This window comes from Gekko japonicus, unplaced genomic scaffold, assembly GCF_001447785.1.
Source record: "Gekko japonicus isolate JY-2015 unplaced genomic scaffold, Gekko_japonicus_V1.1 scaffold273, whole genome shotgun sequence".
NCBI classification, from domain to species: domain Eukaryota; kingdom Metazoa; phylum Chordata; class Lepidosauria; order Squamata; family Gekkonidae; genus Gekko; species Gekko japonicus.
In genome coordinates, this window is record NW_015167539.1 from 326955 (window position 1) to 351356 (window position 24402).

A 24402-nucleotide genomic window follows, 5' to 3' on the forward strand; every position below is an offset into this window, starting at 1 on the left:
CGCTCTTCCTGCCAAAGCAGGATGATTATTTCTCTACAACATCATGTAAGGAGTATTAATTTGCAGAGTAAGAAGACCACAAAGTTTACTTACAGTGGGCACAACTGCCTGTGTGCATTGTCCACATTGGAGTTATGTTTTATTTTGTGTTGGATTTGATAATCTCACACTGATAATATTTTGTGTCAGACCTGATAGTCTCAAACTGATAATTTTAAGGTAGCAAGAAACAATCTTTTCCCCCATACAATGCATAGTTATCTATAAAACTTTCTGTCATGGGCTGTGTGAAAGCTGCTGCTGTCTCTTGGTATGGAAACAAAAAATATAGAATGGTGCCATTCAATTCAAGTATTCTGGAATTAATATTCTTTATTCTCACATCTCCCTAAAATATTCTGGGTCTGTTTAGGGTGTTTTCATTTAGCCCCTGTTTGTGAATTACACAAAAATGCAAATGTACCTGTGTTTTGGGGTACCTTATTGCTTTTCTTCCTTCAACCAATATCTTACTCTTTTAGTTCAACTTCGCTATATGATGACATAGACTTTTGCCAGCAAAAGTGAATGCTGCAGTCTAGGGTACAACCTATCAGGGAATTCCATTCTTTTTCACAGCTCCCTCTTATTTCTGTATTTTTGCTGTGGATACCTTCCTGTTGGATCATACCTTTGACCTTTTTGCTACAACAGACTAAGGTGGCTGCCGTTTTGGGAAGTGTGTCCACAGAAATTGGATTAAAGTTGGAAGTCGGAAAAAACTAAAATATGGTTCCATGTCATAAGTGTGGGGTGAGATACTGCATTTACTGCAGAATAAAGATGGCATTGTGAATTATTCATTGATGGTGGTCTTTCAGGTGTGTTCATGAAGATGAAGTTGAGTGTCTCCAAAGTGGCTGGTGGATGTCGTCTCGGCATGCTGACAAACCTAGGCAAGAAAGGGATTCAGCACATGGACATTCCAGGTTGTCTGCTTTATACCAAAATGGGATCAGCACCACACCTCACCCATGACACTCTGGAGACTGTCAAAGATGTTCCTGTTATTGCACAACTTCCATTTCCAGCCCTGTGAGTGAAGCTTTCTTCTGCCAAAGCAGGGGTTCATTAGCTTCTGCTTGAAGAAGTAGACAAAAGAGCTGCAACCAATTATGTGTGTTTAAGAGATATGCTTTAAAATCAATCTCTCTGTCATTTAAAAAGGGTTTTGCCTATGATATAATGCTCCTTACTCAGTATAGTTCAATGTTTACTAATTTTTTTGTTTAGAGTGCAAAAGGGAACCTTCAAAACAAAATAAAAAATCTAGATGAAAACATAGTAATATGTTATTTCTTCCATCTCCTTTTAAAATTTGTCTTAAACTAGATTATCAATCTGTAAGAGACTTTCTTTTCATACACATAATCTAAAAATATCAAAAGGTGATGAGAAGAATAAGCTCTCTATTCCAGTTTTGCAACCCAGAACCACTGATGCAGTATCCCTGTTGAAATAAAAGAGCCTTATACCAGCTTGTATCCAGCTATCTGTGGATTTAGCAGAGCAGGACTTTTTTGCAGCCCACTAATACCCTTGCTGAAATTTTGTTCCTGATGGTCAGCAGACCCTGAGGAACAGCACAAAGAACAAAGTGGTAATCTGCAAGGGAGGAGGGAACCAGCAGAAATTGCTGCTCCCTCCTGTGAAGAGTTATTTTATTTGATTCATATGTTGCTTCTCCAGACTTGCTCACTCATGACTAAAGTAATAAAAACCAATCAAAGTAATAAAACAATCACACAATTAAACAATTAAACAAGCTAAGTTAGTAGAATAAATAAATAAGAACAGATAATAAAGACATGCCAATAAATAAGTCAAAACAATCTAAAAACCTGAGGCATAAAAGCACATTAAAAAAAAAGGTGAGATACACAGCACTGATACTAGATTAGGATCTGGCAGCAATTACAGAAGAGGACTTCATAATTGTATAGTAGCTGATGAGAGTCATTCTCTGTACCTCTTTGTAGTTCATGCTTAAATAATGTATGGATTGAGTTCCTGGAGAACACTTTCAGTTGGGTGTTTCATTAAGACATAGAGAAGACAAGACTCACACAATTTAGTCTTTTTAAGGCAAAATTGCAATTTTAATTACTCCCATTTGGCCATTAGAAACCAATGCAGATTTGCTTCACAGGATCTGTTTTCTCCTGCAGTTTTAATATTTAACCATAGTTTAATCTGAAACCCTAAAGGCATGGATGGCTTTATGTCCTGTGGTAAAATTGCATGGCAGCAATTTTAAGTTGATCGTATTTTATCCAGAACACAACTTGTATTGGAAATGTGAGCTGAATGTTCTTGCTATACCTTCGTTCAAAGATGAATTAGTTGTAATAATCTGTGTATCTATGTTTGAATGCAGGGTAGAGCTTCAGGAGGTCATGGAGGAATATAAAGAAGGAATTGGAAGATTTGTAGGTAAGGTTGTGTGTGTTGAGGTAATACGCTGGAAGGCTATAAGTTGCACTCTGGTAGTGTCTAATATGTGTTTAGAAACTTAGCTTGTAAGAATGTGGAATTTATTATATTAGGGCATAATGACTCAGGAACCCACTGGTAAATGGATTGCATTATAATACTGTTGCTCTAATTGCTTTTGCTTGGCGTCAGAGGGCAATGTTGACAACCCACTTCCAGTCCAGGTAGCACACAGTGTCCACTTTATTTTACATGGAGGCTCCGAGCTCTTTTACATTTCTATAGGTGCTGGACTAGATAGTGTTGGACATCATTAGAAACCCAGTTTTTGATGTTTCATGGCAGTTTGTGTGCGCGCGTGAATAGACCATCTCTGTATATGATGGCTGCTGCATGTTGTCAGGCTGATAGGATGTGGGAACTGCTGTGCAATGAATTTCAAGTCAGCAGTGGTGCACTGTGGGCTCAAAAGAGTTTTGTAGTCATGAGATTGGCAAATCCCGAGGATTATTATCCTGTGTCTTTTCAGTGAATCACTATTGTATCTTCGGTCAGCTACAGCAGAGATAAAGTTACTAATTTCTTTTTTAGATGGAAATCTAAGTATTTTTAATGATCTTTAAATTAGAAATACTCAGCAATTGCATGCAATGTGTATGCTCTTCTGCACTCTACCTTGAGTTCATCACATTTTTAATTTGGTGGAAAATAAAGCTGGTGTTTTGTGAGGAGTGCTGAGTAAGCTAGATACTAAAATCTCACTGAATTGCAGTTATATTTTCACTGCCCAGAAGACTGTCTCTTAAAACAGTTTTGGCAAACTGTACTCATAGCTGTGAAAGAGAGAGAACATTTAGAAGCCTTAGATATAGTTAGTCTGAGCCACCATCTGGGATCCTTGTCTTGACTTTCAGGCACAGTACCTGATAGTGTCCGTCATCCCGTTTTTTGACATTTCATGGCATGTGTGTCTTTCATTCATTTTTTCTTACAGCTCATTCTTCAATTCTGATATTTGTTATCCTTCAAAGCTCTGGTCTTTGAAGTAGTTTAATCACCAAAGCTAGACTGTCAAGTGTCAGGGGCCCTGAGAGTGTTTATGCCAGAGCCAACCCAGTCAGCTGTCATTTGGTCTCTGCTGTGTAAAGAAGAAGAAGAAGAAGAGATTGGATTTATACCCCGCCCTTCACTACCCAAAGGTGTCTCAGAGCGGCTTACAAACTCCTTTCCCTTCCCCTCCCCACAACAGACACCCTGTGAGGTGGGTGGGGCTGAGAGAACTCTGACAGAGACTGCTCTTTTTTCAAGAACAGCTCTTATCAGAGCTACGGCTTGCCCAAGGTCATCCAGCCAGGTGCAAGTGGAGGAGTGGGGAATCAAACCCGGTTCTCCCAGGTTAGAGTCCGCGCACTTAACCACTACACCAAACAGTAAGCAGCAGCAACATTAGTCAATCCAAAGGTTACATCTCACACGTGAGGTTATTAAATGCAGCCTTTTTGATGTCATTTCCCCCCTCTCCTGGAAGGGGGAGGGAGGAAACAGCTGCTTACTGGAATGTTACAGTAACCAGTGAACCAATTAACTATTGGCTTTCTATCCAGAAATAATAAATTGTGTGTGCTTAACTGTGACTATAATTTGTCTCAAAGAATTGCTGCCTGCAGAGCCTGCATGTTAAACGGCAACATTTTTCATTGTGTGCTCAGGTATGCCTGACTCGGTAATGTACTGTTCCCTCCATGACCCTGCTGTTATCTCTCCGCCTGGCTACAACAACAACAAGGTATTTATTTACGTTTATAGTCCACCTTTCTCAGTAGGACTCAAGGAAGATTTAGTACAAAAAAAAAGTTATTCAGTCAGTCATCAAGCAGATTACAAGATATGGTAATGTTTGAGTTCAATGGCAAAGATTCTGAGTAAACATAACACAGCGGGGCTGGGATTGAAGAACTGTAGGGGGGCAATCCTTTATCCCTAACAGAAGTCACATCCTGAGCTGATCCGTTATACCACAGCCCTGTTCTGTAAACATGCCCTCCTGAACAATTCTATGTTGCACATTTTACACCTTCAGGAGGCTTTGCTGTGATTGCCAAAGTTGTCGCAGTGGAATACAGGAGGAGAGGCAGTCCTGCAGGTACACGGATCCAGTGCATTAACAGCTTTGTAGGTGATAGTTAGAACCTTGAGTTCAGCCTGGTAACTAATCAGTAACCAGTGAAGTGTTTGCAGAGTGGAAGTGATACATAGATTCCACTGAGCACCTGGTAGTGGCTGGGCCTCGGTGTTCCATTCCAGCTGGCGTTTCTGAGCTGTCTTTAAAAGAAGAACAAAGTAGATTGCAATACAGTAGTCTAGCACTGAGACAACCCTAACATGTCTCCACATGGCCAGGTCAGCCAAATCAAGGGAAGGGACTGCCTTCCAAGCTAAGTCAAGTTGGTTCGGTGCCTTTTTTTTTTTTTTTGCAACCACACCAGCTTGCTTCTCCAGTACAGTCAACATGACCATTTTCAGACACTTTGGTTTTAAAAGGCAGACAAACACAGTGAGCCTCTTGGGCTTCTGGCTGTACTCTTTGGCCATTATACTACTCAGCCCTAATTCAAGATCATTTATGAATAAATTAAATTGTCCCAGCCTGAATACCAATCCTTGTGGGATCCCAGTGTTCAGGAGGGCATGTTTACCATGGATCCCAGTGGGATCCATGGTAAGAACTGTCCATTGATTCCTGCTCTTTGCTTCCTGTAATTTAACCAATTTTTTATCCCGTGACTGCTAAGCTTTCTCAGGAGTCTCTGGCGAGGTACCTTGTTAAAAGCCTTTTGAAAGTCAAAGTATATAATGTCTACTGGGTCATCGTTGTCTACATGCTTGTTCACTTTCTACTAATTTGCCTGGGACAGACATTAGGCTGACTGGCCTGTCATTTCCTAGTTCCCTCTGGATCCCTTTTTAAAATTGGTGTGACATTTACTACTCTCCAGTCTTCTGATGCAGCAGCTGAATTTAGTGATCTACTAATCTCCCTTATAAATAAAAGCTGAATGGTGGTAGCACTTCTCTAGAACATTCCACACGCCCCCAAATCAGTTCACTCTCTGATGTGTCATTCAGAGGGTCTCCCTATCCACTGGCTGCTTTGCCTGAGTCCTGCCTCCAACATTCTAAACATTTTGCTCTTCCTCTCCCCCCCATAGCCAGTCAGAACACAGAGGTTATTTGCATATGCAGCCTCATTGGCCTTTGCCTCGGAACACAGAGGTCGTTTGCATATGCAACTTGATTGGCTTTTGCCTCTAACATTCTAAACAGTTTGATGTGAGGGATGGAGCCTGGAGAGGGTGAGGTTTCAGGAGGCATGGGACCTCGGACAGGTACAAAGCCATATACTCCACCCTCCACACCAACTGTTCCCTTCTGTGGAACCATCGTTGCCAATCTCCAGGTGAGGACTGGCGATCACTCAAAATTACAACTGTTCTTTAGGTAGCAGAGATCAGTTCCTCTGGAGAAAATGGTGGACTCAGTGTCATTATACCCTGCTGAGGTCACCACAGCAAATTGACACTGAGTGTCCAAGGCCGGGGCACCCGCCCAGAGCTTCTTTCTAGAGGCCATTGTATTTATTTCCACAACGGGCCTTTTCCCTAGTCCATGTATATAACCTATCTCACATCTGAGTTCACTAAGAACTCTTGGGTGTATGCCATAAGAACCTGGAAACTTATCAGTTTTTAATTTCCCCAACAGGTCCAGAGCTTCCTCTCTGGTCACCTCAATTTTGCTCAGTTCTTCAGACTCCCTTCCTAAAATTAGTGGCTGCGGCATAGGTACATGCCCCATACTTTCCACAGTGAACACAGAAGCAAGAAAATCACATTGACGTTCTCTGCCATCTCCCCTTAGCAATTCCTTTATTTCTTTGTCATCCAAAGGCTGCACTGCTTCTCTGGCTGGTTTCCTGCTCTGGATGTGTTTTTTAAAATGTTTATTGCTTGTCTTAATGATCTACTCTGTACTTGTCTAAATGTTCTGTTTTTTATTTTTGAAGGTAGGACGTATGAACGCCTTTTTTCATTGCTTGAAACTGTAGATGTGGAAAAATTAATATGAGTGATAGTTGCTTGAGTGATTGCCCCAGGAGAACAGGAGGCTGTGCATTCCTTTAGCAGACATAATGAAGCCTGTGTTAATTGTCTGTCTGTCTTAATTTTAAAACTGAGACTCAGCAAAAGCAATGTAGTCTTCCTCCGTACCACTGTGCCTGCTTACACTCACTGCATTTAATTTTCTGCAGATGGGCTTGACTCGTGTGCGTGCCGTCACATGCTAGCTTTAATTGCTCAAGCTTTCAGGCCTGCGTGTGACACTAGTGAAGGACAGTGCTTGAATAACAGGTGGTTATAACACAAAAAACAGACTCACAGAAGATTACCCTGTGGTGTACAGTGCTTCATTTTCCTAATAACAGAAAAGGGGAGGGGATGAAGGACAATGTTCACATTGGGGGGAAGAAATCTGCATTGGCAACCTTAATCCTTAATTTCCCACTAGATTTTAGTGGCTTCCCTTCCATTCCTCAGGGTACAAAAGAAAAGCTGAAGGAGATGTTGTGGTGATTGTTTGCGTTGTGCTAGGGAGGAGAGTGGCCACACAGAATCATCTAGGAACTATTGCCGGTATAAATACACAAACTGATTTAATTGTGCGTGCACGCAAACATGCATTTATGATAGTAGGCATACAAAATGTATATAAATTATGATTTGCTATCGCATAATGGAACAAGTGTCTCTGTGTATATATGCACATGCTCCCTTATGAGACAAGTGCACGTGTCCCTCTGTGATTTCCTATACTGTGGAAAAGTAAAAACATAATGTATTGGTTCTGACCACATTTTCAACTGGCGTAAGAAGGAGGCAGGTCAATATCACCCAATCGCTCCCTTATGAGACGAGTGCATGTGTCTCTGTGATTTCCTATACTGTGGAAAAGTGGAAAGATAATGGATTGGTTCTGACCACATTTTCAATTGGCCTAAGAAGGAGGCAGGTCAATATCACCCAATTCCCTGTTTCTGTGTAGCCCTCATCCCGCATGACTTTTCTATACATGCAAGTCCCACAAATCCTGGCATAGTCTTGGGGGTGGGGTCAGAAGCGACCCCTTGTCCTGCTTCCACTAGTGGAAAAGTTGGAAGGATTCAGTCCTCTATCCCCAAGGAAATACTCATCTATCACTGCCCAAAATAAGTGTTTTGCATTAACAAGTTTGCTGGATAAAATATAAAATTTTAGTTTATAGCTTTTCCACAATCTTTTGGGTACCCTAGGACAGAGCAACATCATATGTCGTTCTTGTGAGATATGGTATTATTATTTTAATGATGGTCACTTGGAAGCAGATATTGGATACTGGTTTGCACATGCATGGAATTATTTTGTGACAATCAGCTGATTGCATGAGCTATCTTCATTGAAAAAATACTGTATTTGAGGTTATGTGATCTGATATGAAAGACCTGTATATAGTGTTTTAGGTGTGATGGCTGTTTCACACATTGCAGTGATTGCAGAACATGCTAGTTTGAACTGGCCACAGACTTTCATTTGGAGAGAGAGTTGAGGGTGAAGTTTTATGCTGGGAAGAATTTGGGGCTGCTGCTGAAAACAGCAACTCAGTATTGAGCTCCTGAAATCCTTTTGTAACATTTAGTACAGATATTCATTGTGTTATGACGGTCCCCACTGGACTATCTTTTAGTGATTTCTCAGCATTTCTCATTTCGTGATCATTGATCAAGAATGTATTTGGAAGCACTTCAAGGTAAACATTACAAATGATTTCATGGCTTCCTTGGCTGTTGGCTTCCCCCTCCTCTTTACCCAATCCAAGAAACACTAGTTTCTTGTTATTTGGAGAATAATGAATTTCTGGCCAATTCCCCCTATTTTGCAATTTGGTTTGAATCAACTGGTATCTTCCCTGATCTCAGCACGAGAGCTTTGTTTGAAGTTAGGAGAGAGAATACTTCTGGTGGAGACAAATCCTGCCAAGAAGTCCTCCGTTGCTAAGAAACATTTTCATAATACAGAGGCATTCTTTGACTGTTGCATCTTGCTGATTCTGTCCTTGTTTCAGACTGGAATCGGATCTGTGATTATACAGAAAAAAGCAAAGTTGTTCAAAGCCAGCAGCTACACTTGTAGATTATAATATGAACATGGAAGGGACACAGTCTGTGATCTCAATCACTGCAGTCTTTGCAGGATTGATTTTCAGACTATAAGTCTATTAAAACTCATTATGTTGCCTTTGTCTCTAACAGACAGTTTCCATCTGGGGGTTTGGCGGGAGGATGGAAATGACGCCAGCAAAGTTCATGACCATTCAACGGGCTCTCCAGCCAGACTGGTTCCAGTGTCTCTCAGATGGGGATACAATTGCTGGAGAAGTCTCCAAAAAGAGGGCCAAGAAGTCTGTGGATCGATCACTGTCCTTTCTGGATGAGTGCTTACAACTGCAAGAAGAGTTTCCGGTGAGAGTGAAATCTGGGTGGGCCATTATTGCAGCGGTTGCTTTGGGCTGAGCCTGGCAAGTTACTCAGAGCACAGATGACCTAATGCTTGGAGCACACAGCAGAGTGGCAGGACAATTTGGGCAGTTCTGGACCCCTGTGTTTATCTGCAGAGCTGGACTGACATACCTGATTAAGCTGTCCATGCATAATCCTCTAGTACATTGTTCACTCTTTACTTGCACTGAGCAGGACTGAAAGTAAGCTTGGCCTGTTTTATTTTATTTTATTTATTTTATTGCATTCCACAGCACAAATCCTCTTTGAGTCTGAAGGGCTTACAGTTTTGTGCACTGCAGCCTTGGGCCTTTTTCCTAAGAAACACTAACTGGTGCCACAGTTTCTCACCTGGAGATTAGTGTCAGAGATGGTGTGCAACTTTGAAAACATTATAAGCTCAAGCAGCTTATACCAAAAACAAAACAAAAAACCCACAATAAAAACCCCCACAACACAACAAAAATCTAAGTCAAATACAAATTCATGTCTGCCATGTGTTCTTTTTCATGGCGGGGGAGAGAGAGAGAGAGAGACTGGTAATATCTGATTCCTGAAAGGAGTGTGAGGTTTTCATTATACTTTGGGGAGGAAGCTGATATGCACAGCAGCCTCCTAAAAAGGATGTTCACTGTACCATTCAAACATTATTAATAATGTGCTTATAAGTTTGTAATGGAAAAGGCAGCACATGAGATGCTTAATTACTCTAAAAAAGAGTAGGCACTGTAAGAAGCAGCCTGGAACTCTTGAAGATATATTGTTCACAGGGGGCCGAGGAATCAATCAGTTGGAAACAGTAGTCGCCATCCGCTAAAAAGCAGGCATGTTTTGAATGTAAGAAGAGATCTTTTGGAGTAGATCACAAATTCATCTACTCCATAGTGGCTGGCCAGCTGTCTCCAAGAAGCCTTCAAATAGGGAAAGAAAACTATACATATTCCTACAGTTGCCGCCCCTGAGCTGGTCTTCATTGCTTCTGAATATGGAGGTTTCCTTTAGCCGTCATTGGCAATGTTGTCTGATGTTTTATTTTTAACGTACCGTTTAGTGATTTGCTGTCCAGGCAGTTTACAGAGACTATATAGAACATGATTAGAAATTAAGTCCTTTTGTTGCACAGCAGAAGGGGGCTGTCCCCTCTCTTCCTCCCCTTCTGCAGGAAGAACGGCCCTTTATGTTGTTTGAGAGGGAGGGGGCCAGGTGAGAGTTGGCCAAGCAGCCTTATTGGAGGAGTGTCCCCCCCCCTTTCTGCAGAATTAATAGACCTTTCCTCCTTGAATTTGTCTAGTGGCTATCACCACATCCTGCGGCTGCAAACGCCATACATTAACTATATGCTGTATGAAGAAGTGCCTTCTTTTTTTTTGTCCTAATCAGTTCCATTGAGAGACTTTAAGTTCTTATATTATTAAGGAAGGGGGAAAAGTTCTATCCATTTGCTCCAAATGATGTGTGACTGTATAGACTTCTGTCATGTCCTCTCTTAGTCATCTTGGTTTTGGGGGTTCCCCCCCCCTAAACTTGAGCTGCAGTGGCTCAAGTGGTTAAGACGCTGAACTGCAGGCTGTGGAAGGTCGGTAGTTCAGCAGTTTGAGACCCGAGTTGCTGCATGACGGAGTGAGGTCCCGTCTCTAGTTCCAGCTCCTGCCAACCTAGCAGTTCGAAAGCAAGAAATTGCAAGTAGATAAATAGGTACCACTTCAGTGGGAAGGTAACAGCATTCCGTGTGCCTTGGTGTTTAGTCATGCCGGCCACATGGCCACGGAAACGTCTTCGGACAGCGCTGGCTCTTCGGCTTTGAAACGGAGATGAGCACCGCAACCCTAGAGTCGGATTTGACTGGCTTTCGAGCAAGGAAACCTTTACCTTTACCTTTACCTTAAACTTTAAAAAGCCCCCAAACTCTTTTGGCCTGCCCTTGTAGGAAAGGGGATCCAAGAGTCTGATTTCTAGTGATAAAATTAGTAATGTACTTGGAGTATGGTCTTGCTATTACACTGTATGTACTATGATTCTTTCATTTTAATCACTAATGTATGTTTATAAAGGTAACTTAGCATTACTTGTTGTGAGTTAAGGAAAAAAGGAAGGACATTGATAAAGAAGTTTCTTCTGTCTCCCAGTTCATTGCTTTATCCCCAGTGTTACACACTGTCCTTTCTTTTTATCAGTCTCAAATATCACTGACATAGGAGTACTGACAAGGAAGATTTAAAATATCTTCCATTGGGACTCTGTGCCGTGATAAAGGTGAGCCCAAGGGCATATTTACCCTTTGTGCTTTTAATCTCTGTTAGCTTCTAATTTTTGATCCTAGCTTCTGTGCTTGTTTGTTTATCTTGTTAATGGACTTGTTTCTATGTGCTTGCAACAAGTAACTGCTGCACTGTTAGCCACCTTAAGTATAATGACAGAAGGAGGGATATATTATCTTTCTTTAATATGTTACTTTCTCTCAAACTAGGAACTGCAAAAGAGTGTGATGATTGGGGTTATTGAAGGTGGGGATGTGTTGGAGGAGAGGCTGCGATCCGCCAAGGAGACTGCCAAGCGCCCTGTGGGTGGCTTCCTGCTGGATGGCTTCCAGGGAGATGCCATGGCCAAGGACACCAAGCTGGAACTCCTGTCCTCTGCTGTGGCAGAACTGCCAGAAGATAAACCGAGGTCAGAACAAAGTGCAGATCTGATCAGAAGCCCACCTTTCTCATGCAGATAATCAATTCAGGCTATTCTTGCCAGAGCAAATCTTTTATATATTCTTGAACATTGTATTATGTACTTCTGAAAAATCACGTTTTGGTCACTTCTTAGCTGTAACTCCAGAGAAAGTAGTCCATTTTGGGTTCAGCTACAGAGTATCTTTGCATCAACAAAGTAGAGAGCATGATTAGTTCACTCATTTCCCCACTGTCCAGCTTTATAGTTCTGTGTTTTCTTTTAGCTGACTGCAAACCATGCCATATTTTAAAGTGGCTTTTTTCAATTGAGATACATCAAACAATAGGTTGAAGGAGAAAGGTTAAGATTCTTAACCGTGTCACAAAACCACTCCTCAAGGGTTTTGTTTGTTTGTTTTTGTCTTTATCAAAGCAAAGGGATGTAAATACAAGATAGGATAGGATACAGATTGTTCTGACATTCTTTGCCATTGTAATAAAAAATGTTCACCAAATGACACTTGACTTCAGCTGTTAGTGTTAAAGGCCACATCTTAGAATAGATCAAATAATGTTTCTGATGACAGTCTGCAGTCAGTTGTACAGATAGAAATTAGCTTACTTCAGAGTTGAGACTATTGAGTGGGATGCATTTTTGGGGTGTTTTAGGGCCTGCTGTTATAAACAAGCAGCATCTGTGTATGTTTACAATAGTTTTGTGCCATGCTTGCAAAATACACATATGAAAAGGGACTGTTTTGTGCTTGCCTGGGGTTAGTAGATCCATGCTACTATTTTACTTGGAAGTTGCAGCTCTTCTGCTAGCCTCTCCCCTTGTGCACTCACATTTTTCAACAACTGAATACTATTAACTTGTTTCTGCAGGCTGTAAAAGATCACCCTTAAGGCTTATCTAGACAATTAAAAATGTAGTACTGGCCCTCGGCAGGATTTTGTTCAAAACCTAATCTTTCTTCAGGAGATATGTGTTTTCACCACCATAACTTCAAAGGCTGCAGGGGTAGTGCAGGCTGCGGGGAGAAGTTATGGTGCTCTTCATCATCAGCATCACCGGCCTCTGATAGGGCTTCATGATGCGGCACTCCCTACTACGATGGCTCCATTACCTGGATCCTCCAAGTGGCCAGCTAGGTTTGGGGATGCTCCAGTTCCAGACAGGTAGGAGACAGGGCTGCAGGGTGAGAAGGTGGCAAGATGGCTCTTCCCCACGAACCAAGTCCCATGGCCCTTCATTGCAACACTTGCCTGCCTTGTCCCCAGCTTAAGCCAAACTGCATGAAGCTGGTATCATCTTGAAAAGGGGTTCGGGGCAGGGATGTAGGGAGAGGGGCTGGACCCACTCCAGCAGGCCTTCTTCTGTTCTGCTTTCCAGGCAAGCTGCTTGGCCTGGACTGTATTCAGTGAAAAGGAAACTTCTGCCCTCTAAGAAAAAGCCTAACTAAACTTGTGAACAGCAGTAGAATGCCTGCTGCTTTTTGTGGGCGTTAATGGCAGCGACTCACACATTTGGGGTTGATGTCTACACAAGCCCGGTCACCTGCTTTCGAGATGGATAGGGTTTAGTCCTCCAGGGATGGGCAAGGAGATGAACTTCCCGCACTTCTTGTCTGCGCAGCTGCCCAAGTGGCACAGACACTGTACAGCCCCTCCCACACTTGCCTGTTGCATCAGCTTCCTCTGCCCCAGATGCCGCCTTCGTCCTTGTTGTGCTCCACTTGGGTAGCTGACAGTTTCAATAGTGGTGGTGAAGACAAACATGCCTGTCAAATACTGGCAGACATCAAAATGTTTTCAATGAGAAGCAACTCAATGCTGCTTGAAGATTTGCAGTTAAGCACTTGGCAATTGCTAATTGCGTGCATAATTGCTTTGTTAACCGGATAGCATAAAAATGCAACAACTCATGTTGGAAGTTTTCAAAGGCCTGAGTTTAATTATACAATGGGGTGAGGGGTGGGGAGTCAGCACTAAAATGGCAATTTGTTCCTGCACTATATATTTTTCCAGCCACGTGCTATGCATATTGACCTAAATTAGCTCATACGATTGTCAGCACAGCCATTGTTCCTGCGGGAGAGCAAAACTGCTGTTTCTTCACCTCTCAAATCTTTGACAAAGCTGCCAGCTGAATTCGGAGTCTAGTGTTGCCATCACTAATAATAGCGCAAGAAGCATGGGTGAATCCAGCTGCATTTTCAAGACCCTGGGGAATGTTTTAGTGCTGGCTGTTAGGAATGTGCTTTTGAAAACAATACAGTTTGAGTAAAAGGAGCTAATATGACCTCAATGGGTATGTGGACTATGCAAAATACCAGCAATACCATTCATCTTTTTGTGGTTTGTGTTTTTTTGTTTTTTGGGGGGCATGGCTCTTTTATCTAGAAAGGTCCCAAAAATAAAGCAAAGCTCATCCCCACCAACAGTACTCTGGCAAGTACTGTTGTCTCTCATCAGTCTTTATGCATGGTAGCTGAAGAGTGAGAATATTCCGCATGGACAGACAGAATGAAATAAGAACATAAGAGAAGCCAATGTTAGATCAGGCCATCCAGTCCAACACTCTGTCACACAGTGGCCAAAAAAACCAGGTGCCATCAGGAGGTCCAGCAGTGGGACCAGGACACTAGGAGCCCTCCCACTGTTGCATCACTTGCCCCAGACTCTTAAGATCCAGTCCTGCATTCAATACAGTCACTGACTTATGAAATTCTATAAAAGTGGCTTGTCCTTTCAGGAGTTTGATTTCAGGTGTCCCTGTGTTCTCTCAAAACTGACTTTAAATGGGAGGCCATACGTTAGAAACGAAGAAAAAGGCAACCTCAGCATTGTAACCCCACTTTGTGCACTGAAGGTGCTATGGAAATGACAAAATAAATCATGAACTTTGTGCTTATGTGAGCAACTCATGTGCTTATGTGAGTGACACATCATGGTTTGTCATTACAACCCTTTCCCCACCTTCCTCCCCACACATGCAACCTGGGAGGGGCAAGGGGCATGCAAGCCCAAGGAACCCCCAGGTTTGTTCCCTTGCTTATGTGGTTCTTGAACTATAAACCTTTATACAAGCTGAGTCCTGCACAGAGGAAAGTACATCTCTTTATATGGTTTCCTTTAACCCTTTGGTGTGGGAGAAAGGTGTCCAGGGCATCCATTAATGGCGGAGCAACTCCCTGATGAAGTCCAGTGATGCCCGCTCTCCAGGTGCTTGGGACAGTATGTGATGCTGTCTGTCAGGCTTTTAGAGAGATGCTTTAGGGAATATGTTACTTTGTGTATGTGTGTGGAGGGATGTTTGTTTAATTGTTTTGGGATCTTACTATGTGATGTTTAGGACTGGGTGTTATTGTGTGTTTTATGATTTCATTGATGAGTTTGTGCTGTTTAAAACACACACACAGGTCTATGGAGGGAGGGAGAGAGAGAGAGAGAGAGAAGTAACAGACTGCCGTAAACCTGACTGCTTCTGACCATGGCTTTTCCCCTCTGTATCTTTTGCAGGCTCATCCATGGTATTGGCAGGCCAGATGAAGTGCTGGAGTTAATTGAGAGAGGGGTGGATGTTTTTGAGAGTTGTTTCCCTTACCAGGTGACGGAACGGGGCTGTGCCTTGTCCTTCAGCTACAGTTATCTTCCGGATCCTGACGGAGACGGTATTTATCTCAGTAGCCTTGCTTGTGGGGATATTGGGGTAAAAACACCCTTAGGAGTAACGTGTTTCAGCTTCTTATAGTGCCATCCAAAGCAGAGTTAGACCTTCTAAGCACACTGACCTCAATGGACTTAAAAAGGTGAAACTCTGCTTAGGATGGCAGTATTAATCACCTCTGTATTTCTGTATTGCTTATGGCACAGGAAGCCCTGTTTTCAGATGGGTCCTGATGCTGTTTTTAAGACCTGGATTGCTTATTAGTGGTGTCCATAGAATCTATGAGATCTTTGGGCAATTAGTATTTTATAATTGGGATTTAAGGCCGTTCTTCTCTTCATCTCCACCTCAAGCCGTTTCTTGGGTGGCATACTCCCCTGTTGTCTCCACCTTCTTCCTACCCTCCTTAAAAGACTGAAGGCATTAATGCAGGTTGCTCCTGTGTTTTCGTTGGTGTCTTTATACGCTGTAAAAATGAAGTTCCTTCATAGATTGAAAAGAATATGTAAGGACTGTACTTTTCCTTCATCCAAGGATTTTTCAGCCAAGCTGAGTGAATGTCGTTCACATACACGGCAAGTGTGAAGATTAAGGCAGAAAAAGCAGCTGATGGCTTTCTTAATGGCTGGGTCTTGGTGTTTTTCATGCTTGGATAACTTGAACCAGACAAGTAGATCTTTTATCACATTTTTTTCAGAAACCTCACTTCCAACATGACAAGTCATATAGATTTGAAAGGTGCAAAGGGGAGCAACGGTGCTCCTTTGTCCTCTTTCATAAGACAGACTGAAGAGTCCCTCCTTGTGCTTCCCAGTAATTTGTGCTGGAAAGAGAAGCTAACTTTTAGGGGGGGGGGATTCCAGTACAGCTTTTAAATTCCCAGAGGATGGAGTGGCTTTTCAAGCATTCTCTTCTCCAGCCACAGTGATTTCTGTGATGATTTTTGTCCTTCTGAAAACTTTCAGCTGGAATCTAAGCCTAGCCACTGCCCCCACCACCATGCACGCACAAACACCACCACTGCTGTGGCAGCCTGACTCAGACCTCTTCAGCAGGCTAACAGACTGTCAGCTCAAATATGGAGTGTTGACTGGCTGTGGGTCTGTTACAGATTCCATCAAAGAGAGATACGCCAATCTGTTAGATATCTGCACAGTTGACTCAGTTTTAAGACGGAAGAATTTTATCATGTTTATTGAAAAAAGTCCCCAAAAGACAGCAGAATGAAGATGGTGTAGCCATTTGAGATGCAAGCTCTCATCCAATTAGTTGTCCCCCTTAATACCTTAGGATTATTATTTAAACCAGGGGTCCACAACCTTTTTTAGCCTGAGGGCACCTTGGAATTTTGACAGAGGATCGTCGGCACAGTCACCAAATGGCTGTTGCAGGAGGCAGAGCCAAGCACAAAATGGCCACCGCAGGAGGCAGAGCCAGCCACAGAATGTCAGGGCGTAAGGTTATATGTAACTCTAATAACAACTGTTCAACAGTTCTATTTAGCAGGTTGCTTTTTAAAATAAACATACTGGTTTACAATATTTTCTTGCATATATATATAAAGCTTCAGTCATTCAATGAAGATCCTTGTGCTGTGGTGGCAGCGGCTCCGAAAGACCTGCTCAGCCAATCATATCTAATGGCTAATCAGAAGCCCTCCTGGGTAAAAGCTCCATCTGGCCCTGTCCACTTCCGAAAAACATCTGGTGGCCAGATGGGGACCCCTTATTTAAATATTTTTAAATGGCAGTGTGAATTTTTAGCAGAGTGACTTCAACAAGACTTGCTTTGAAATATATGATAGGATGGCACTGCTTATTAATGAAATACTGTTGGTTTGCTGCAGTCCCAGAAGAAAATGGGGAACCAAACATGGAAGAAAGCAAGGATAAAAAAACAAAAAACAAAATCCTCAGTGGAGCTGAAGGGATGACTGCATTTGAAATATGTTTGAAAGAGAAAAGGTTTGAGAGTTTGTTTGTTTGTTCTGAAGTGTCAGCTTCTGCTATGTACTGCTTCACGTTCTTTTACTAGCTGCTTCAGGCATAGTCTTCAGTCCATTTATTCTGAAGTCATCCCATTTAAGTTTATAGGATAGTTGTTTTAAGAGGAGCCATGGTTGGCATATCCACTAGAAGTTGCTGGTAGTCATAAAACATTCAAATGGCATTTGATATGTTCTTTTCCTAATCGATTTTGTTGTTTAAGCAGTCTTTTGCCCTCAGAGTTCCAGCTGAACAAATATCCCATCTCTTTGAATAAATGCATTGCTAAAGTGTTTACGATATTTTCCGTAACTGTATGTCCTCACCAACTCTTAACGCAAGGTAAATTAGTTCAGTAGTGTCGTTTTAAAAATTAAACAGAAGTTATGAGTACATTAGATTTTAGTTGCTGTTCTAGGGAATATCACATCCCTTTGAACATCAATAAACAACCTTGGCAGTCCATCCAGAAGAAAGGTTCCGGGACATCCGAGTCTCTGACAAGTCTCTGACACAGCAAGAGCCCTGAGTGCTTTGCCACCATGGTGATTCTGTTATGGTGTGTTGCTGTTATAGAATACAGAAGATTGTGGCTATATCTTGATACAGAGAAGGATGGGCCACTCACCATGGGAGTGCATCAGTCATTTCCCTTTTCAAATGTGCCATCACCGGAGAAACAAAATGAAGTATTGTGGGTCCTTAGATTTAAACCTGTTGGCCTTTATGGTGGCACAGAACTTACTTTCATCCAATAGTAGTGACTAAAATATGGGGGTGAAGCCTGCAGTTTAATCTTGGCCATCAGAAAGATCCTTACTATAATTTGTTTTTGGCTTTACTGTACCCAAGGACTAGACTTGGAGGGTTTGTTTATGGTTTTATTATGTGATCCTTCTTAGGTACCGGGACAATTTTGGTCCTTTAGTGAGTGGATGCTCCTGCTACTGCTGTCAGAATCATAGTCGTGCCTACGTCCACCACCTCCTCATGACCAATGAGTTGCTGGCCGGCGTCCTGCTCATGATGCATAACTTTCAGCACTACTTTGCCTTCTTCCGTTCTGTTCGGGATGCGTTGAAAGAAGACAGGCTGGATAAGTTGAAGGAGAGCATCTGCAGACAAGCAGTTCAAGCCTCCCCAAATACACAAAGAGTGTAGGAAGAAGAACCTCCCATGGATTAGGAATCTCCATATTTGGCCCATGATCAGGATCATGTCATTGGGAGCACAGCTCTCCTGGTCCCTAGCAGGCTTAGGGGTGAGCCACAAGCCCCACTCCACTGAAGAAATGTGAAAGGTCAAGATAAGTGCTGAGGCATCCAGCACTCAGCTAGCCATTCTTTTTTTGAAATGGATTTTGTGGGTAATCTTCATAAACCATGAGGCTATTGAAGCTGAATGAAAATAATACAAAATGTCACCCTCCATTTCGGACCCTGAATCATCTTCATTGTATGAATATCAGTATGCTTAGGGTTGTATTTTATTTTAAAAGTATCTCTGAAGAAGGTAAAGAACATAGGAAGAAGTTCTCTTTGTAACAGATACCCGTTCTTGGGTATCCTGTTTTTGGGGACCTAATGGCTATTTTGCAAATGGGACCAAGCATCACAGCACTCCACATCATTGACAGGATGAGAACTGTGATTGCGTTGTGACTCTCATGTGACTGTAGAGCATAAGGAATATGGCTGATCTCAGTCCATAGTTTTGATAAAATAACTCCAGTCTGCTTAGCTGTCTTCAAGGTTTTTAAAGGTCCGGGGAACAGTCTTACTGTTGAATGTTTCAGTTTTTCAGTTCTGAACTTTATTAAGCTTGAGTGTGCTCAAGGTTTCTAAAGGTCCGGGGAACAGTCTTATTGTTGAATGTTTCCGTTTTTCAGTTCACTTTTTCTGAACTTTATTAAGCTTGAGTGTGCTGTTTTTACTGGATTTCTGTTTTTTTTACAAACGGGATCTTTTAAAGTTGTTTTCTAAATTATGTTTAATGGGAAACTTTAATAAGACACATCCATATTTTCATATTTCTTCCTAGACAGTGGACTCCATTGATCCAATGAACAGATGATCTGTATGTATGTAGTTGCACATGTTTATCTGTATGCACATACCCACCAAACAGATGGTTTGTCTAATCAGCTTTGGCAAAGCAAGTCATCTGTTTGAAGGGGTTGGTGGTGATAAACACATCTCCATCTTCCATGCTAAACAGTTGACTGGCATTTTCAGATTTTGTTGCTGGGCCCATTTGCTGAGAGACGTGTCCTGTCGACCTGAACCTTGCATCAACCACTGCTTGCACTGCTCTGGGATTTTTTTTAACCCCAAGTTTACCCCAACGTTTTCCAACCCCATCCACATTTTTGTACTCCCAAGTGGCAATTTCCTCCACACATGGTCTTGATGATGATGCCTCTTAGAAATGATATTGCTACCTTGCATCAAATCTGGGGTACTGATGTGCTGCCACCAATGAATGGGTTATAAACGTCTTTTAATGTGTCTTACAAAATTATGGCTTATAAAAAAGATTTGATTCCCAAGGCGGGCGAGAGGAACACATGGGCAGTCAGTGAACTGCCGTAATGTAACTGAGTGTTGAATATTCCTTTCCTAAATCTTACATGGTTTCAGATAGCCTTTAATTTCTTTTGAGTTTTCTAATGCCTCTAGTATGAATGATTGCTTTATGATCCTCCTTCCCTCAAAAATCACTAACTTCTGTGGAACAGGGTGAACCAGTTGTTTTATAGTTTGTGTATCCAATTAAGAAGGAAATAATACTGTGTTTGATTAAAGTGAGATCTGAGTTCAAGTTCACCAAAAGATTTTTTACAGGACTTCAGCAGGGCTGAGATGACCTCATTAAAAAAGAAGTTGGGATTTTTCAAGGCCCCAAGTGGTCAGGCCTTCCCTGTTGCTTTGCTGTCCAGGAGATGGGCATACGTTTTGTTTTATTTCCCTGCCTGTTTATCTAGGAACTCAAAGTGGTGTTTATGGGGCTGCTAAGCCACTGATTTATGTCCACAAGATGAGTGGCCATAGCTCAGCTGCAGGTCGATGGTCTCAGGTTCAGTCTCTAGTTAAAAGAACCACAGATTGCAAGGTTGCAAAAGACTTCTGTCTGAAAGCCTGGAGTCAGTGCTGGTGGTAGTAGAGTGCATGACTCACAGTAAGGCAGCTTAATATATGTTAACTCCTTCCACTGGGAAATGAGAGATTTTCTTAAACTCTCCATTTGCTGGTGGACCCCCTGCCAGACCCTAGACCTTGTTAAGAGTGCAACCATGTTCATTGCTGAGGCCAGGCCTGGGAGTGCAAATGTACCTTCTGGTCCCCAGAATATTCTGTTGTGCTGCTTATGTAGCCTTGTGGCTGTGTTACAGTGAACACGTGTATCGTGCATGGACATGTGTACTTCTGTTTGTAAGAAAGATCCAATGCACATTCACTGTGGACCAGCATCTAGATAAATATGGGGCTTAAATCATACATTGAGCTGTATATGCATGAAATGTAACATGAGAATAAGGAAAAATCAAGTATACACTGTACATGGATTGTACTTATGTTCACTGTAACTTGTGAACAGGGTTTGTCTGCATTGGGTGGAGATGCATAAGCCTTGTGGAGATGCCCATTTTTTCCTGAATACTAAGAAGCACAATAAGGTACTTGGAGGGAAAAAAATCAATACACCCTGTAATAGAGCATGAATCAGACTTCTAAAATGGCAATAATGCATGCTAAACACTAGTATTTGGGCAAAGTGGCCCAGCTGAGGGAAGAAAACACATTACTTTGCAGCCTCATTAATTGTTTCTAATTAATAAAATGAGCTCATTAAATTTTATGGGCTTAGAGCCCCCTTCTTGAGAGGAGTGGTTATACTTGTTCTCCTGTAAGTTAGTATATCTCAGATGAGTTTGAGGGATGACTTGCAAATTTCTCTATCTGTGTTTGGGTCTCTATTGGGTGATGCATTCCTATCTTTTTAAAAATGTACTTGATGCAGTGCTCAAATTCTACTTTTAATTACCATTTTACTGTATTGATTTTTTTTGCAAGGGTTTGGTATAAGCAATTGTGCTTACACTATAAATTGTGCTACATTTTTAGCGCTTCACCTCAATGGTAGAGAAAGCCAGCTCTCCCTGACTTAAGAACACGGTTGGTAACCAAATGCCAGGGGCATTCTTCTGGGGCATCCTTATGCCGCCAGGGCCCTAAACTGGCCACCATTTCAACTGACCTCTGTAGCTGTGCCTTTAATTGGCGTGTTGTGATTGTCTCCATGCTGTGAAGATTTTCACTTGCTGATTTATTCTGTTAAAGGCACAAGAACAGGCCAGACTAGTCCCCTTGCCCCAGTAGGTTGGCCATCTCAGTCTCCCATGATGCACAAGTGCTGTCTCAGGCAAGGCTGGATAAGCCATCCGTCTGTATAAGTAAGTCCTGTCCTTTGTGATTTGCAGCAGCTCTCTGGAGTCTCAGGCAGGGGTCTTACTCGGCCCTGTTGCCAGAGATCCCTTCAAATGCTAAATCTTGGACTTGGAGAAAGCCTGAGCTCTGTGGCCTCCTCTTTTTCCTAGTTGTTTTGACTTAATGTTGCTTGATCATTCCACGGTTAGAAACTTGGACGGTACTTTGGTGTAACAATGTGTTATGTTTTTATCTCATATCCAGAGGGCTGGCAGACACTCACTATATAATTTTTAAAAGCATATTTATAACTTCATATTCAATCCAGCAATATCTTAGAAAGTGAACGAAATATTATGGTTGGATACAGAAAAGCCATGTTCAGATCTGGGCAACCCAAACTTGGGTAAACTGCTATTTCTTAACCAAAAATCATAGAACACATTGCAGGTTGTTTCAGGGAGATGCTAGGAAATGCATTAAAGCCAATCCAGGCCTTCAGAAAATAATGGGGTACAGGCAGGACCTCACAAGGAACTTGCAGGGAGGAGCATCTCATTCCCCCACCTTTCCTTCCTCCCCTCTCCTCCATCCTTGCTGCTATGCCTATCCTCCCCATACTCAGTGCTTGCCTCCCCATGCCTTTCGTTCCTCCCCTCTCCCCCTATTCTCCATCTTCCTTGCTCTGCCTATCCCCCATCCTTGGCACTGCCTCCCCCTGCCTTTCCTTTCTTCCCTCTCCCCCACCCTCATGGCTCTACCTCCCCATCTTTGGTGCTACTTGCCTTCCCCCCATTCCAGTGGAGGCCTCCTTATATCTGGCTCAGGACAGACCTGGGGGCAGTGGTGGCCAGTGGAGAGCCATGCCAGGCCTGGGGTCACAGAACCAACACGGGGAGTTGTGCCAAGCCTTGAGGCCACAGTGGCAATGGTGGGAAGGGCATAACTCAAGGGCAGAACAACAGATCCTCTCCACCTCACTTGGCAGCTGGACGCTTGCCAGCTGCTGCCTACCTACAGTGTCTCCTCACCATTCCACCAGTAGATCCAACACAGAAGTGTCTGTAGATGTGCAAACCATGCTTCTCTGTTTCAGGGGATTTATCCCCCCCACCTACTATCTGAGTCTTTTAATGCCAGGGACTGAACTATCTGCATTCAAAGCAGATGTTCTACCACTAATTTTCAGTTTTTTGCAAACCTAGGAGGTCCCCCAAGTTTGTAGGAAAATCTTCTGTCTGTGTAAATAGGCTTGAGCAGCAGGTTTAAGTTGCTGCAGATGGGAGGGCGGGATATAAATGTAAATATAAATAAATAAATAATATGAAAAGCGGGGACACAATACTTACAGGGGGATCCGTTCCCTATCTTAGCTTTCTCCCCCCCCCCAGCTGCTACTGGTCCCGGTGCAGCTCCCCACCACCATCACTGCCTCCTCTTCTGTGGCTCTTGGTTACCTTCCATCGTTGCTGTTGCTGGCAATCCCAGTGCAGTTCCTGGCCTCCACCAACAGGCCTGCTGCACAGTTGTCACCACTGTTGCGCTTGGTGTGGCTCCCCACCATCCCCCTCATGCTGCCCCCCATGCTGCCACCAGCAAGCACACAATGGCTGCTGTCTGCTGCCAGGCCTTATTCCCCATCACCATTGCTACTGCTGCCAGGCCTGCTACAGCTTTTGGCCACCACCCACTGTCACCACTGCCACTGGTGAGCTTAGCGTGTCTCCCTTCCTCCACTGCCATGCCTGCCAGGCCTTACTCTCTCCCTGACCATCCTGGCTCCTGGCTTCTAGCGCTAAGCCCGCTGTGTTCCCTGGCCACACCCACTATTACTGCTGCCTCCGGTGAGCACAGTGTGTCTCCCATCCTCTGCTGCTGAGTCCACTGCTGGGTCCAACCACCTTGTAGGAGAAGCAGGGTAGGTAAATGTGTTGTCTGCACATGTGCAGACAGTGCTTTTCTTTGAGGGGCATTTAAACCCCCAATGTATTTCTTTAACAATTTCAGATTTTTCTACAAACCTGGGGGTCCTCCAAGTTTGCAGAAGTATCTGATTTATGTCATTGTGCTTGATTTGCAGATGTAAGTAATTTCGGCCACACTTGACTATTAGATACAAGGTAGCCCTAAAAGGAATGTACCTCCTGCAAGGGTCAGTGGGGAACTGCATTTTTAAATGCTACCTCACAATAACAACTCCCTCTGGGTGTAAAAAGCATCAAGGAGGAAGTTTGAATACAAAAAATGTAATGAACGAATCAGAGACCCTTGAATATGGTCTGGACTCCCCCTATTTAACTCCTTTGACGGTGGACCTAATCCTTCTGAAGGCATGACTGTCTTCAAGGGCAGTGCATTGTGAGATTAAGTGGAGAATGAAAGGTTGACAAAGTGACGGATTATAATTGCTAAACCAGAAATCGAAAGATTTCAACTTTCCCACCATCCAGAATGGGTAAAAAGGGAGTGTTCAAATCTTGCTGTGCTCTACTGGGAAGGCCTCTAAGATCCCCAGATATCATGTTCTTCCCAGCTCTAGTTCATTTATCTTCCTTTTTTGTTTACAGAAGAAATTCATGTGAGCTTTAAAAAACAAAAA

At 42.8% G+C, this 24402-nt stretch overlaps 1 protein-coding gene across 1 annotated transcript in view; it reads left to right on the forward strand.

The window, feature by feature from the left end:
* QTRTD1 (queuine tRNA-ribosyltransferase domain containing 1) overlaps window positions 1–18709 on the forward strand; it is a 19783-nt gene extending 1074 nt beyond the window's left edge. The window contains exons 2-9 of the mRNA XM_015413572.1: window positions 861–1074; window positions 2417–2472; window positions 4182–4258; window positions 8816–9025; window positions 11529–11728; window positions 15244–15395; window positions 17238–17355; window positions 18279–18709. Coding sequence (XP_015269058.1) covers window positions 869–1074; window positions 2417–2472; window positions 4182–4258; window positions 8816–9025; window positions 11529–11728; window positions 15244–15395; window positions 17238–17355; window positions 18279–18537 — 1278 coding nt within the window. The 5' untranslated portion in view covers window positions 861–868 and the 3' untranslated portion in view covers window positions 18538–18709. The remainder of the gene's footprint in view (window positions 1–860; window positions 1075–2416; window positions 2473–4181; window positions 4259–8815; window positions 9026–11528; window positions 11729–15243; window positions 15396–17237; window positions 17356–18278) is intronic.
* The last annotated feature ends 5693 nt before the right edge of the window (window positions 18710–24402 follow it).